This window comes from Pseudophryne corroboree, chromosome 1 (genome assembly GCF_028390025.1).
Source record: "Pseudophryne corroboree isolate aPseCor3 chromosome 1, aPseCor3.hap2, whole genome shotgun sequence".
Lineage (NCBI taxonomy): Eukaryota > Metazoa > Chordata > Amphibia > Anura > Myobatrachidae > Pseudophryne > Pseudophryne corroboree.
In genome coordinates this window covers 141,091,528-141,107,431 of record NC_086444.1, presented here as the reverse complement: position 1 = coordinate 141,107,431, position 15,904 = coordinate 141,091,528, and the positions used below count along the sequence as shown (strand labels likewise).

General features: G+C 50.5%; 1 protein-coding gene across 2 annotated transcripts in view; it reads left to right on the top strand.

The window, feature by feature from the left end:
- Positions 1-1,909: 1,909 nt before the first annotated feature.
- Positions 1,910-15,904, top strand: part of CENPH (centromere protein H) — a 135,612-nt gene continuing 121,617 nt past the window's right edge. Inside the window, exon 1 of one of the 2 annotated variants that reach the window (XM_063963352.1) lies at positions 1,910-2,170. In XM_063963352.1, the coding sequence (XP_063819422.1) occupies positions 2,031-2,170 (140 nt within the window). In that variant the 5' untranslated portion in view covers positions 1,910-2,030. The remainder of the gene's footprint in view (positions 2,171-15,904) is intronic. The other variant, XM_063963349.1, reaches the window with a different exon arrangement.

The following is a 15,904-nucleotide window of genomic DNA, read 5'->3' as shown; positions in this document are numbered from 1 at the left end:
ACTTTAGCTAGGAGGGGGGGGGGAGACGTGGAACACACACACTTTAGCTAGGAGGGGGGACATATACACTTTAGTTAGGAGAAGAGGGGGGAGAAATGGCACACAGGCACTTTAGCTAGGAGCGGAGGGAGGAGACATGGAACACAGAAGCTTTAGCTTGGAGGGGAGACATAGCATACACACACTTTAGCTAGGAGAAGGGGGGGTGGAAGATATGACACACACACACACACACACACACACACACACACACACACACACACACACACACACACACACACACACTTTAGCTTGGAGGGGAGGAGACATGGCATACACTGACACCTACTCATATTTTGTCCGCAGCAGCATGAGGAGTCGGGATGGAGGCCGGGTCTCGCTGCGGTGTTGGGAACGGGGTGGAGAGCGGTGCAGCGCGGCGGGGGACGGGGAGAGAGAGAGAGCGTCCTGACGCGCGTACAGGGAGGGGGCGTGGTCAGAACAGAGGCCGCTGTATGCTCGTCAGGACGCTCTCTCTCTCTCCCCTTCCCCCGCCGCGCTGCACCGCTCTCCACCCCGTTCCCAACACCGCGGCGGGACCCGGCCTCCATCCCGGTGCCGGTATGTGTAGGGGGGGCGTTCGCCCTAATCGCCACCCGCTAAATCCGCCACTGACTGGACCAGAGAGTAGCTACCAGGAAGAAGACAGGAGTCTTACCATGAGGTGGGAGAATGTTTGCTCAGAAAGTGCAGTAATGGTTCTATTATGTTTGTGTATTTATTTATCATGGTATGTTCAACCTTTTCTTGACCACTTATTTATATTATTTCAATATTTTTGATACAGCCCATATTATAGACCAACTATAGTGTTAAATATTAATTCTATATTGCATACATTTTCCAGTGTATAAAAAGACCAAAGTTTACATAAATATCCAGGGTCGTTACTAGGTTCTTCTACTGCTCCCCCAACTCCCACACTTGCCCCAATGTTCCGCAGAGTGGGAGATTGTGGACTTCATTTGGAAACCCCCCTATAGAAATTCTGCGTTTGCCACTGTCTTTTCTTCAAGTAGATCTTACTAACTTTGGGGCTCATTTACATTTGGAGGCAAGTCATTTTTATGACACGCCTCTCAGATGTAGCAGTACACGTCCGCACTGAGGTTCCGGTATGAATGGTCGACCATGTTATGGTCGACAGTCATTAGGTCGACCACTATTGGTCGACATTGACATGGTCGACATGGAAACATGGTCGACACATGAAAATGGTCGACATATGAAACGGTCGACATGAGTTTTCTTAACTTTTTTTTGGTGTCGTTTTTTGCGTAAAGTGACTGGGAACCCCAATTAGTGCACCGCGTCCCCTCGCATGGCTCGCCATGCTTCGGGCATGGTGCCTTCGCTCCGCTACCGCTTCGCTCCGCTACCGCTTCGCTCGGCACACTTTACCGTTCCAATCGTTGTCCATGTGGATCGTAAAGTATGGAAAAGTTCCCCAAAAGGAAAAAAAAGTTAAAAAAATCATGTCGACCTTTTCATATGTCGACCATTTCCATGTGTCGACCATGTCAATGTCGACCAATAGTGGTCGACCTAATGACTGTCGACCATAACATGGTCGACCATGTGAACGGATACCCGCACGGATAGGTGTTACTTTCACATCTCCCTGAAATGCTTTATCAAAGGTAAGCAAGTATGGCTTTAGTACATGTGGCATGTGAAGCGGATCGGTCAGTGCTAAGCAGCGCAGCCAGGTGCAGCATCCACTCACTGTACACTAGCAGCACCACAAAGAATTCCATTTCCTAATCCTAATAACTAAAGTTTAGGTTTAAAACAAAACGAAGTACGAACATAAAACGCGCGCACATGGCTACTCGTGATCACGTGGCACTGACGTCACCCCTATTACATTCCAGTATCACTGTGCTGCTTCGCTCTCCTCCCCTCCCAGTCCCAGGCAGCGGTGGTCACATGACGGCGGCTGATCCTCCCGAGGTCCCTTACCCCAGTCTGGCCGGCGCACAGCGGGAGTTATGAGTACGAGCAGTGTAACCCGAGAGCCGAGCTCTCTGTTGTCCCCGCAGAAGCAAAGCGCCGAGTTGGGGAAAGGGGCCGCGATGGGGACCCCCGGTGACCTCCCCCCATCTGCAATGAGTCCAGTGGAACTTCTGAAGTGAGTAGAAAGAGGCAACTACAGACTTGGCTTCGGCATAGTTTCCTGTATGTTGTAGTGGAATTACAAGCCCGTACTGTCGGGGCAATCTGGAACTTGTAGTACCTGCAGCATACCTGCCAAATACAATGAGTTCAGTTCAAAAGGGGCTTTTTTTAACTTTTTGCTTGGGTATAGGGCTTATTATATTACCTCGCGGGCCTAGGGCATATTGCCTGACTGCGTGGGGCTGGGGCGTATTGCCTGACTGCGTGGGGCTGGGGCGTATTGCCTGACTGCGCGGGGCTGGGGCGTATTGCCTGACTGCGCGGGGCTGGGGCGTATTGCCTGACTGCGCGGGGCTGGGGCGTATTGCCTGACTGCGCGGGGCTGGGGCGTATTGCCTGACTGCGCGGGGCTGGGGCGTATTGCCTGACTGCGCGGGGCTGGGGCGTATTGCCTGACTGCGCGGGGCTGGGGCGTATTGCCTGACTGCGCGGGGCTGGGGCGTATTGCCTGACTGCGCGGGGCTGGGGCGTATTGCCTGACTGCGCGGGGCTGGGGCGTATTGCCTGACTGCGTGGGGGTGGGGTGTATTGCCTGACTGCGTGGGGCTGGGGAATTGGTTCCAATAATTACAATTTCTCTGACGTCCTAGTGGATGCTGGGACTCCGTCAGGACCATGGGGAATAGCGGCTCCGCAGGAGACAGGGCACAAAATTTAAAAGTTTGACCACTAGGTGGTGTGTACTGGCTCCTCCCCCTATGGCCCTCCTCCAAGCCTCAGTTAGGTTTTTGTGCCCGTCCGAGCAGGGTGCAATCTAGGTGGCTCTCCTAAAGAGCTGCTTAGAAAAAGTTTGTTAGGTTTTTTATTTTCAGTGAGTCCTGCTGGCAACAGGCTCACTGCAACGAGGGACTTAGGGGAGAAGAAGTGAACTCACCTGCGTGCAGGATGGATTTGCTTCTTAGGCTACTGGACACTAGCTCCAGAGGGACGATCACAGGTACAGCCTGGATGGGTCACCGGAGCCGCGCCGCCGACCCCCTTGCAGATGCCAAATAGAGAAGAGGTCCAGAAACCGGCGGCAGAAGACGTCTCAGTCTTCATGAGGTAGCGCACAGCACTGCAGCTGTGCGCCATTGCTCTCCGCACACTTCACACCAGCGGTCACTGAGGGTGCAGGGCGCTGGGGGGGGCGCCCTGGGCAGCAATGTAATATACCTATTCTGGCTAAAATATATCACATATAGCCCCTGGGGCTATATGGATGTATTTAACCCCTGCCAGGTTCCAAAAAAACCGGGAGAAGAAGCCCGCCGAAAAGGGGGCGGGGCCTATTCTCCTCAGCACACAGCGCCATTTTCCTGCCCAGCTCCGCTGCGAGGAAGGCTCCCAGGACTCCCCTGCACTGCACTACAGAAACAGGGTAAAAACAGAGAGGGGGGGCACTTATTGGCGATATTTATAATATTTGAGCTGCTATAAAGGGAACACACTTATTAAGGTTGTCCCTATATATATTTATAGCGCTTGGGTGTGTGCTGGCAAACTCTCCCTCTGTCTCCCCAAAGGGCTAGTGGGGTCCTGTCTTCTATCAGAGCATTCCCTGTGTGTCTGCTGTGTGTCGGTACGTGTGTGTCGACATGTATGAGGACGATGTTGGCGTGGAGGCGGAGCAATTGCCTGTAATGGTGATGTCACCCCCTAGGGAGTCGACACCAGAATGGATGGCTTTGTTTATGGAATTACGGGATAGTGTCAGCACGCTACAAAAGTCGGTTGACGACATGAGACAGCCGGCAAACCAGTTAGTACCTGTCCAGGCGTCTCAGACACCGTCAGGGGCTGTAAAACGCCCTTTACCTCAGTCGGTCGACACAGACCCAGACACTGACACTGAATCCAGTGTCGACGGTGAAGAAACAAACGTATTTTCCAGTAGGGCCACACGTTATATGATCACGGCAATGAAGGAGGCTTTGCATATCTCTGATACTGCAAGTACCACAAAAAGGGGTATTATGTGGGGTGTGAAAAAACTACCGATAGTTTTTCCTGAATCAAAGGAACTGAATGAAGTGTGTGATGAAGCGTGGGTTACCCCAGATAGAAAACTGCTAATTTCAAAGAAGTTATTGGCATTATACCCTTTCCCGCCAGAGGTTAGGGCGCGCTGGGAAACACCTCCTAGGGTGGATAAGGCGCTCACACGCTTATCAAAGCAAGTGGCGTTACCGTCTCCTGATACGGCCGCCCTCAAGGATCCAGCTGATAGGAGGCTGGAGAATACATTAAAAAGTATATACACACATACGGGTGTTATACTGAGACCAGCAATCGCCTCAGCCTGGATGTGCAGTGCTGGCGTGGCTTGGTCGGAGTCACTGTCTGAAAATATTGATACCCTGGATAGGGACAGTATTTTACTGACTATAGAGCAGTTAAAGGATGCATTTCTTTATATGCGAGATGCACAGAGAGATATTTGCACTCTGGCATCAAGAGTAAGTGCGATGTCCATATCTGCCAGAAGAAGTTTATGGACGCGCCAGTGGTCAGGTGATGCGGATTCCAAACGAATGACGCTGGGACCTTACAAGCAGACTCAGGGGCGGTGGGGGGTCGCCTCAAACATTTCAGCGCACAGTGGGCTCACTCGCAGGTGGACCCCTGGATCCTGCAGGTAGTATCTCAGGGTTACAGGTTGGAATTCGAGAAGTCCCCTCCTCGCCGTTTCTTAAAGTCTGCTTTGCCAACGTCTCCCTCCGACAGGGCGACGGTATTGGAGGCCATTCACAAGCTGTATTCTCAGCAGGTGATAGTCAAGGTACCCCTCCTACACCAAGGGTACCTCAGGTTAGTGGTCCAAAACTGTCATTATCAGTTTCAGACGCTGCCGTTTGGATTGTCCACGGCACCCCGGGTCTTTACCAAGGTAATGGCCGAAATGATGATCCTTCTTCGAAGAGAAGGCGTCTTAATTATCCCTTACTTGGACGATCTCCTGATAAGGGCAAGATCCAGAGAACAGCTGGAGGTCGGAGTAGCACTAACCCAAGTAGTGCTCCAACAACACGGGTGGATTCTGAATTTTCCAAAATCCCAACTGATCCCGACGACACGTCTGTTGTTCCTAGGGATGATTCTGGACACTGTTGAGAAAAAGGTATTTCTTCCGGAGGAGAAAGCCAGGGAGTTATCCGATCTAGTCAGGAACCTCCTAAAACCAGGAAAAGTATCTGTGCATCAATGCACAAGAGTCCTGGGAAAAATGGTAGCTTCTTACGAAGCGATTCCATTCGGCAGATTCCATGCACGAACTTTTCAGTGGGATCTGCTGGACAAATGGTCCGTATCGCATCTGCATATGCATCAGCGGATAAAATTGTCCACAAGGACAAGAGTGTCTCTGCTATGGTGGTTGCAGAGTGCTCATCTGTTAGAGGGCCGCAGATTCGGCATACAGAACTGGGTCCTAGTGACCACGGATGCCAGCCTGAGAGGCTGGGGAGCGGTCACACAGGGAAGAAACTTCCAGGGCGTGTGGTCAAGCCTGGAGACGTCTCTTCACATAAATATACTGGAGCTAAGAGCAATCTACAATGCTCTAAGCCTGGCAAAACCTCTGCTTCAGGGTCAGCCGTGTTGATTCAGTCGGACAACATCACGGCAGTCGCCCACGTAAACAGACAGGGCGGCACAAGAAGCAGGAGGGCAATGGCAGAAGCTGCAAGGATTCTCCGCTGGGCAGAAAATCATGTGTTAGCACTGTCAGCAGTGTTCATCCCGGGAGTGGACAACTGGGAAGCAGACTTCCTCAGCAGACACGATCTGCACCCGGGAGAGTGGGGACTTCATCCAGAAGTCTTCCACATGATTGTGGTCCATTGGGAAAGACCAATGGTGGACATGATGGCGTCCCGCCTCAACAAAAAACTGGACAGGTATTGCGCCAGGTCAAGAGACCCTCAGGCAATAGCTGTAGACGCTCTGGTAACACCATGGGTGTACCAGTCAGTGTATGTGTTTCCTCCTCTGCCTCTCATACCAAAAGTACTGAGAATTATACGGCAAAGGGGAGTAAGAACGATACTCGTGGCTCCGGATTGGCCAAGAAGAACTTGGTACCCGGAACTTCAGGAGATGCTCACGGAAGATCCGTGACCTCTACCTCTAAGACGGGACCTGCTTCAGCAGGGACCGTGTCTATTCCAAGACTTACCGCGGCTGCGTTTGACGGCATGGTGGTTGAACGCCGAATCCTAAGGGAAAAAGGCATTCCGGAAGAGGTCATCCCTACCCTGGTAAAAGCCAGGAAGGAGGTGACTGCACAACATTATCACCGCATTTGGAGAAAATATGTTGCGTGGTGTGAGGCCAGGAAGGCCCCGACGGAGGAATTTCAACTGGGTCGATTCCTACATTTCCTGCAAACAGGATTGTCTATGGGCCTCAAATTAGGGTCCATTAAGGTTCAAATTTCGGCCCTGTCGATTTTCTTCCAGAAAGAATTGGCTTCAGTTCCTGAAGTCCAGACTTTTGTAAAAGGAGTACTACATATACAGCTCCCGGTTGTGCCCCCAGTGGCACCGTGGGATCTTAATGTAGTTTTGGATTTTCTCAAATCCCATTGGTTTGAGCCACTCAAATCGGTGGATTTGAAATATCTTACATGGAAAGTAACCATGCTACTGGCCCTGGCTTCAGCCAGGAGAGTGTCAGAATTGGCGGCTTTATCGTATAAAAGCCCATATCTGATTTTCCATTCGGACAGGGCAGAACTGCGGACGCGTCCTCACTTTCTGCCTAAGGTGGTTTCAGCGTTTCACCTGAACCAGCCTATTGTGGTGCCTGCGGCTACTAGCGATTTGGAGGATTCCAAGTTGCTGGACGTTGTCAGAGCATTGAAAATATATATTTCAAGGACGGCTGGAGTCAGAAAATCTGACTCGCTGTTTATACTGTATGCACCCAACAAGCTGGGTGCTCCTGCTTCTAAGCAGACGATTGCTCGTTGGATTTGTAGCACAATTCAACTTGCACATTCTGTGGCAGGCCTGCCACAGCCTAAATCTGTCAAGGCCCATTCCACAAGGAAGGTGGGCTCATCTTGGGCGGCTGCCCGAGGGGTCTCGGCATTACAACTCTGCCGAGCAGCTACGTGGTCAGGGGAGAACACGTTTGTAAAATTCTACAAATTTGATACTCTGGCTAAGGAGGACCTGGAGTTCTCTCATTCGGTGCTGCAGAGTCATCCGCACTCTCCCGCCCGTTTGGGAGCTTTGGTATAATCCCCATGGTCCTGACGGAGTCCCAGCATCCACTAGGACGTCAGAGAAAATAAGATTTTACTTACCGATAAATCTATTTCTCGTAGTCCGTAGTGGATGCTGGGCGCCCATCCCAAGTGCGGATTGTCTGCAATACTTGTACATAGTTATTGTTACAAAAAAATCGGGTTGTTATTGTTGTGAGCCGTCTGTTCAGAGGCTCCTACGTTTGTCATACTGTTAACTGGGTTCAGATCACAAGTTGTACGGTGTGATTGGTGTGGCTGGTATGAGTCTTACCCGGGATTCAAAATCCTTCCTTATTGTGTACGCTCGTCCGGGCACAGTATCCTAACTGAGGCTTGGAGGAGGGTCATAGGGGGAGGAGCCAGTACACACCACCTAGTGGTCAAACTTTTAAATTTTGTGCCCTGTCTCCTGCGGAGCCGCTATTCCCCATGGTCCTGACGGAGTCCCAGCATCCACTACGGACTACGAGAAATAGATTTATCGGTAAGTAAAATCTTATTTTTTTAAGGGCCCCATACACTTAGACGATAATACGGCCCGATATATTGGATGAAATCGGGCATTTTGGAGGTGTATCCAATCTGATGTGCGTTCCTGTGAGCATCGGATCCTCCAGATTGAATGTGCTGCGCATTCAATCGCATCTGACCCCGCAGTCATCGCTGGGATCACCCAAGATACACAGTATGCAAAAGGACAGCATACGATGTATCTCGGACGATCCTGCCCCCCGGGAAGCAGCCGGGGTGATCGCCGGCGACATGTTAGACCAGAGGTTCTCAAACTCGGTCCTCGGGAGCCCACACAGTGCATGTTTTGCAGGTAATCCAGCAGGTGCACAGGTGTATTAATTACTCACTGACACATTTTAAAAGGTCCACAGGTGGAGCTAATTTTCTCTAACGTCCTAGTGGATGCTGGGGACTCCGTAAGGACCATGGGGAATAGACGGGCTCCGCAGGAGACTGGGCACTCTAAAGAAAGATTTAGTACTATCTGGTGTGCACTGGCTCCTCCCTCTATGCCCCTCCTCCAGACCTCAGTTAGAATCTGTGCCCGGACAGAGCTGGGTGCTTTTAGTGAGCTCTCCTGAGCTTGCTAATAAGAAAGTATTTTAGTTAGGTTTTTTATTTTCAGAGAGCTTCTGCTGGCAACAGACTCGCTGCTACGTGGGACTGAGGGGAGTGAAGCAAACCTACTAACTGCGGCTAGGTTGCGCTTCTTAGGCTACTGGACACCATTAGCTCCAGAGGGATCGAACACAGGACCTGACCTTGTCGTCCGTTCCCGGAGCCGCGCCGCCGTCCCCCTCGCAGAGCCAGAAGACAGAAGCCGGCAGAAGCGGAGAAGACATCGAAATCGGCGGCAGAAGACTCCTCTCTTCACATGAGGTAGCGCACAGCACTGCAGCTGTGCGCCATTGCGCCCACACTAACCCACACACTCCGGTCACTGTAGGGTGCAGGGCGCAGGGGGGGGCGCCCTGGGCAGCAATTGATACCTCCTGGCGAAAGCTGCATATAGACCGTTGGACACTGTTATATGCATGAGCCCCCGCCATTATTTTTACACAAAATCGCGGGACAGAATCCCGCCGCTGAGGGGGCGGGGCCTTCTTCCTCAGCACTCACCAGCGCCATTTTCCTTCCACAGCTCCGCTGAGAGGAAGCTCCCCAGGCTCTCCCCTGCAGAATCACGGTAGAAGGGTAAAAAAGAGAGGGGGGGGCACATAAATTTAGGCGCATTAATCATAATACAGCAGCTACTGGGTAAACACTAAGTTACTGTGTAATCCCTGGGTTATATAGCGCTGGGGTGTGTGCTGGCATACTCTCTCTCTGTCTCTCCAAAAGGCTTTGTGGGGGTCCTGTCCTCATTTAGAGCTTCCCCTGTGTGTGTGGTGTCGGTACGCGTGTGTCGACATGTTTGACGAAGAGGGCTATGTGGAGGCAGAGCAAGTGCAGTTGACTGACGTGTCGCCGCCGACGGTGCCGACACCTGATTGGATGGATATGTGGAAGGTGTTAAATGATAATGTAAACTCCTTACATAAAAGGTTGGATAAAGCTGATACCTCGGGCCAGTCAGGGTCTCAACCCATGCCTGATCCTACAGCGCAGAGGCCCTCAGGGTCTCAAAAGCGCCCACTATCCAAAATGGTTGACACAGATGTCGACACGGATTCTGACTCCAGTGTCGACGACGATGATGCAAAATTGCAACCGAAAATGACAAAAGCTATACGCTACATGATTATAGCGATGAAGGATGTTTTACACATATCAGAGGTAAACCCTGTCCCTGACAAGAGGGTTTATATGTATGGGGAGAAAAAGCAAGAGGTGACTTTTCCCCCATCACATGAGTTAAATGAGTTATGTGAAAGAGCGTGGGATTCCCCAGATAAGAAAGTCCTGATTTCCAAAAGGTTACTTATGGCGTACCCTTTCCCGCCAGAGGACAGGGTGGGCTGGGAATCCTCCCCTAGGGTAGATAAAGCTCTCACACGCTTATCTAAGAAGGTGGCCCTGCCGTCGCAGGATACGGCCACCCTAAAGGATCCTGCAGATAGCATGAAAGTATCCTGAAATCTGTTTATACACATTCAGGGACTCTACTGAGGCCGGCAATTGCGTCGGCGTGGATGTGTAGTGCTGTAGCAGCGTGGGCAGATAATCTGTCTGAGGAAATGGATACCTTGGACAGGGATACCATTATGCTGACCCTGGGGCATATAAAAGACACTGTCCTATATATGAGGGATGCCCAGAGGGACATTTGCCTACTGGGCTCTAGAATTAATGCAATGTCAATTTCTGCCAGGAGGGTCCTGTGGACTCTGCAGTGGACAGGTGATGCCGACTCCAAAAAACACATGGAGGTGTTACCTTACAAGGGTGAGGAATTGTTTGGGGACGGTCTCTCGGACCTGGCTTCCACAGCTACTGCTGGGAAGTCAAACTTTTTGCCATATATTCCCTCACAACCTAAGAAAGCACCGAATTACCAAATGCAGTCCTTTCGCGCACAAAGAAGCAAGAAGGTCAGAGGTGCTTCCTTTCTTGCTAGAGGCAGGGGTAGAGGAAATAAGCTGCACCTTACAGCTAGTTCCCAGGAACAGAAGTCCTCCCCGGCTTCCACTAAATCCACCGCATGACGCTGGGGCTCCACGGGTGGAGCCAGGAGCGGTGGGGGCGCGTCTCCGACATTTCAGCCACCAGTGGGTTCGCTCACAGGTGGATCCCTGGGCTATACAGATTGTGTCTCAGGGATACAAGCTGGAATTCGAGGTGGTGCCCCCTCAACGTTACCTAAAATCGGCCCTGCCAGCTTCCCCCATAGAAAGGGAAGTAGTGGTAGCGGCAATTCACAAGCTATTTCTCCAGCAGGTGGTGGTAAAGGTTCCCCTTCTTCAACAGGGAAAGGGATACTATTCCACAATGTTTGTGGTACCGAAACCGGACGGTTCGGTCAGACCTATATTAAATTTAAAGTCCCTGAACATTTATCTGAAAAGATTCAAGTTCAAAATGGAATCGCTCAGGGCGGTCATTGCAAGCCTGGAAGAGGGGGATTTTATGGTGTCTCTGGACATCAAGGATGCTTACTTGCATGTCCCCATTTATCCGCCTCATCATGAGTACCTCAGATTTGTGGTACAGGACTGTCATTACCAATTCCAGACGTTGCCGTTTGGGCTCTCCACGGCACCGAGAATATTTACCAAGGTAATGGCAGAAATGATGGTGATCCTGAGAAAGCAAGGAGTCACAGTTATCCCATATTTGGACGATCTCATAAAGGCGAGGTCAAGGGAGCAGTTGCAGATCAGCGTAGCGCACTCTCAGGAAATGTTGCAACAGCATGGCTGGATTCTGAATATCCCAAAGTCGCAGCTGATTCCTACGACGCGTCTGCCCTTTCTGGGCATGATTCTGGACACAGACCAGAAGAAGGTGTTTCTCCCGACGGAGAAGGCTCAAGAGCTTGTGACTCTAGTCAGAGACCTCTTAAAACCAAAACAGGTGGCGGTGCATCACTGCACGCGAGTCCTGGGAAAGATGGTGGCATCGTACGCCATTCCCTTCGGCAGGTTCCATGCGAGGATCTTTCAATGGGATCTGTTGGACAAATGGTCCGGATCGCATCTTCAGATGCATCGGCTGATCACCCTGTCCCCCAGGGCCAGGGTGTCTCTTCTGTGGTGGCTACAGAGTGCTCACCTTCTCGAGGGCCGCAGGTTCGGCATACAGGACTGGGTCCTGGTGACCACGGATGCGAGCCTCCGAGGGTGGGGGGCAGTCACTCAGGGAAGAAACTTCCAAGGGTTGTGGTCAAGTCAGGAGGCTTGTCTGCACATAAATATCTTGGAACTAAGGGCCATATTCAACGCCCTGAGTCAAGCAGAGCCCCTGCTTCGCAACCAACCGGTGCTGATTCAGTCAGACAACATCACCGTAGTGGCTCATGTAAACCGTCAGGGCGGCACAAGAAGCAGAGTCGCGATGGCGGAGGCCACCAGGATTCTTCGGTGGGCGGAGAATCACGTGCAAGCACTGTCAGCAGTGTTCATTCCGGAGGTGGACAACTGGGAAGCAGACTTCCTCAGCAGGCACGACCTTCACCCGGGAGAGTGGGGACTTCATCACGAAGTCTTCACTCAGATTACAAATCGATGGGAACTGCCACAGGTAGACATGATGGCGTCCCGTCTCAACAAAAAACTACAAAGGTATTGCGCCAGGTCAAGAGACCCTCAGGCGATAGCTGTGGACGCCCTGGTAACACCGTGGGTGTTCCAGTCGGTCTATGTGTTCCCTCCTCTTCCTCTCATACCCAAGGTGCTGAGAATCGTAAGAAGAAGAGGAGTGAGAACAATACTCATTGTTCCGGATTGGCCAAGAAGGACTTGGTACCCGGAACTGCAAGAAATGCTCAGAGGACCCATGGCCTCTGCCTCTCAGACAGGACCTGTTGCAACAGGGGCCCTGCCTGTTCCAAGACTTACCGCGGCTGCGTTTGACGGCATGGCGGTTGAACGCCGGATCCTAGCGGAAAAAGGCATTCCGGAGGAAGTTATTCCTACGCTGATAAAGGCTAGGAAGGACGTGACAGCAAAGCATTATCACCGCATATGGCGAAAATATGTTGTTTGGTGTGAGGCCAGGAAGGCCCCTACAGAGGAATTCCAACTGGGCAGATTTCTGCACTTTCTACAGTCTGGAGTGACTATGGGCTTGAAGTTGGGATCCATAAAGGTCCAGATTTCGGCCCTATCCATTTTCTTTCAAAAGGAACTGGCGTCTCTTCCTGAAGTTCAGACGTTTGTTAAGGGAGTGCTGCATATTCAGCCCCCTTTTGTGCCACCAGTGGCACCTTTGGGATCTCAACGTGGTGTTGGGTTTCCTGAAATCCCACTGGTTTGAACCACTTAAGACCATGGAGCTAAAGTATCTCACGTGGAAGGTGGTCATGCTATTGGCCTTAGCTTCGGCTAGGCGTGTGTCAGAATTGGCGGCTTTGTCATGTAAAAGCCCCTATCTGGTTTTTCATATGGACAGGGCAGAATTACGGACTCGTCCCCAATTTCTGCCAAAGGTGGTGTCCTCTTTTCATTTGAACCAACCTATTGTAGTGCCTGCGGCTACTCGTGACTTGGAGGATTCCAGGTTACTAGATGTAGTCAGGGCTTTGAAGATTTATGTAGCCCGAACGGCTGGAGTCCGGAAAACTGACTGGCTGTTTATCCTATATGCCCCCAACAAGTTGGGTGCTCCTGCTTCAAAGCAAACCGTTGCCCGCTGGATCTGTAACACGATTCAGCAGGCTCATTCTGCGGCTGGATTGCCGCATCCAAAATCAGTGAAAGCCCATTCCACAAGGAAGGTGGGCTCTTCTTGGGCGGCTGCCCGAGGGGTCTCGGCATTACAGCTTTGCCGAGCTGCTACTTGGTCGGGTTCAAACACATTTGCAAAATTCTACAAGTTTGATACCCTGGCTGAGGAGGACCTTGAGTTTGCCCATTCGGTGCTGCAGAGTCATCCGCACTCTCCCGCCCGTTTGGGAGCTTTGGTATAATCCCCATGGTCCTTACGGAGTCCCCAGCATCCACTAGGACGTCAGAGAAAATTAGATTTTACTCACCGGTAAATCTATTTCTCGTAGTCCGTAGTGGATGCTGGGCGCCCGTCCCTAGTGCGGACTTTCTGCAATACGTGTATATAGTTATTGCTTAATAATGGGTTATGTTATGTTGGCATCCATTGTTTGATGCCCTGTTGTTGTTCATACTGTTGACTGGATAAGTGTATCACAAGTTATACGGTGTGATTGGTGTGGCTGGTATGAGTCTTACCCGGGATTCTAAAATCCTTTCCTTATAATGTCTGCTCTTCCGGGCACAGTTTCCTTAACTGAGGTCTGGAGGAGGGGCATAGAGGGAGGAGCCAGTGCACACCAGATAGTACTAAATCTTTCTTTAGAGTGCCCAGTCTCCTGCGGAGCCCGTCTATTCCCCATGGTCCTTACAGAGTCCCCATCATCCACTACGGACTACGAGAAATAGATTTACCGGTGAGTAAAATCTTATTTCACTTGCGATTCTGTGAGGAGACCTGCAAAACATGCACTGTGTGGGCCCCCGAGGACCGAGTTTGAGAACCTCTGTGTTAGACGGACATGTTGCGGTAGTGTATGGGGCCCTTTAGTTTGGTAATAAGAAGAAATTAAGGCTCTCTTGGGTGTACCATAGATCACATCCAGGTACAGGGGCTCTGTGTTAGAAGTATAGATGTGCACCAACCCCTGTGTTTTGGTTTGCCAAAACCGCCCATGGTGGTTTTGTTTTATTTTCTGTTTTTGGCAAAACCGTCCTCGTGTTTTGGCTGTGGATTAAAAAAAATCTGAAAGCAGCTAAAATCAGGTAGTTTGGGTCTATTTATGATTCTACAGTATTAACTTCAGTAACATTCATTTCCAGTTAGTTTTGACCAACTCACATCTCACAATATTGTTCACGAATTTTGGCCAAAGGCTGGCTAAACGAAGCAACAGAGCAGTGGGGCTAATGCACAGCAGTTACTTCTGTATAAAATGTTTTGCAGATTAGTAATGTATTCGATCAATAACCTTTAAAAATGTTTGTCTATGCAAAAAAGGCCGTCTCCAATGCCTCCTGAGAGTACAGTCCACAATGAAAAGAAAATTGGCACGAGATGGAATTGTACTTGGGCCCTCCCACCGGGATACATACGATATCCTGGCGGATAGGATACCGGCAGTCATATAACAGACACAGGCATCCTGAAGTAGTGAATTCCGTCAAGGGTCGGGTAAATATGTATAGCCTACATCACATACCTTCCCAGGGGTGCCTATCCCTCCTGCAGTCTAACCCTAACTTCCCCCACAGCCTAAAGCCCTAAACCTGTTCTCCTCCAGCTCGCAGCCCTTCACTGATAGTCATATGGGCCGATTCAATTGTTTCAGACGTCTAACTTTCCCGTCTAAATGGGACTGTTTAGACTCCTAGACAGTTGTCACAATTCAATAGTTTTTTTGGGCACAAACCCATCTAGAGTCCCGCTTTGGGTGTCCAAACTCCCGTACGAACACCAAAGTGCCGACTTAGCACACATTTCATCTCACACCTCAGAAGGCTGCAGGAAGGAATGTCATCCCCACGACTACCAGCCGTATAAACGGAACAACAATTGAATTGCTCCATTTTGAGCCCCCTAGTGGTAGCCACGAGGTAAAACAATTGAATCAGCTCCAAAGCAGTGATGCAGCTCTTCACTGACCGTCAAAGCAATGCTGCGCCCCTCAGCCCTTCACTGACAGTCACAGAGCTACAGCCCTACACCCTAATCCTCTGCCATCCTGTGTGAAATGGTGCCTCGTTTTGAAATCCTAGTCTGGCAGGGTAAACCGATCATGGGCTCAGAACTACTCTGAAATGGCAAATACGTGTGGGTTCGGTTTTCAGAAAACCGAACCTGCACATCTCTAGTTGGAAGTGAAGTGACACTGCATGTGTGCAGTCTTCTGCCTGTGGATCATACCAGGGAGAGATCCTACAGATTCTTCTACTGGAATCTTTTGCAATTTGGCATTTTAGCAGCCTTATAAACCTGCTTTTGCAGTGAGGGATTGCACCATATATCGATATCTGCTTTGGTCCCCCATGCACACATTCAAGGGATCCTTAATCTCCCATTATATTGTTACATTTATTCAAGTGGTATCTCTGTACAGGAAGAGTTTGGAGTTCGTCAATCAGGGATCTGTATGCTTTTTGGGCACCTTTTTAAGGTGTTGTATCCCAGCTACAGTCCTCAGGGAACGCGAATGGTGCATGTTTTCTCTGTGTCTTTTCTAGATCACAGGTGTAGTCATTACTGAAACATTTTAAAAGATCCACAGGTGATACTAATTTCATGTGTGATTCTATG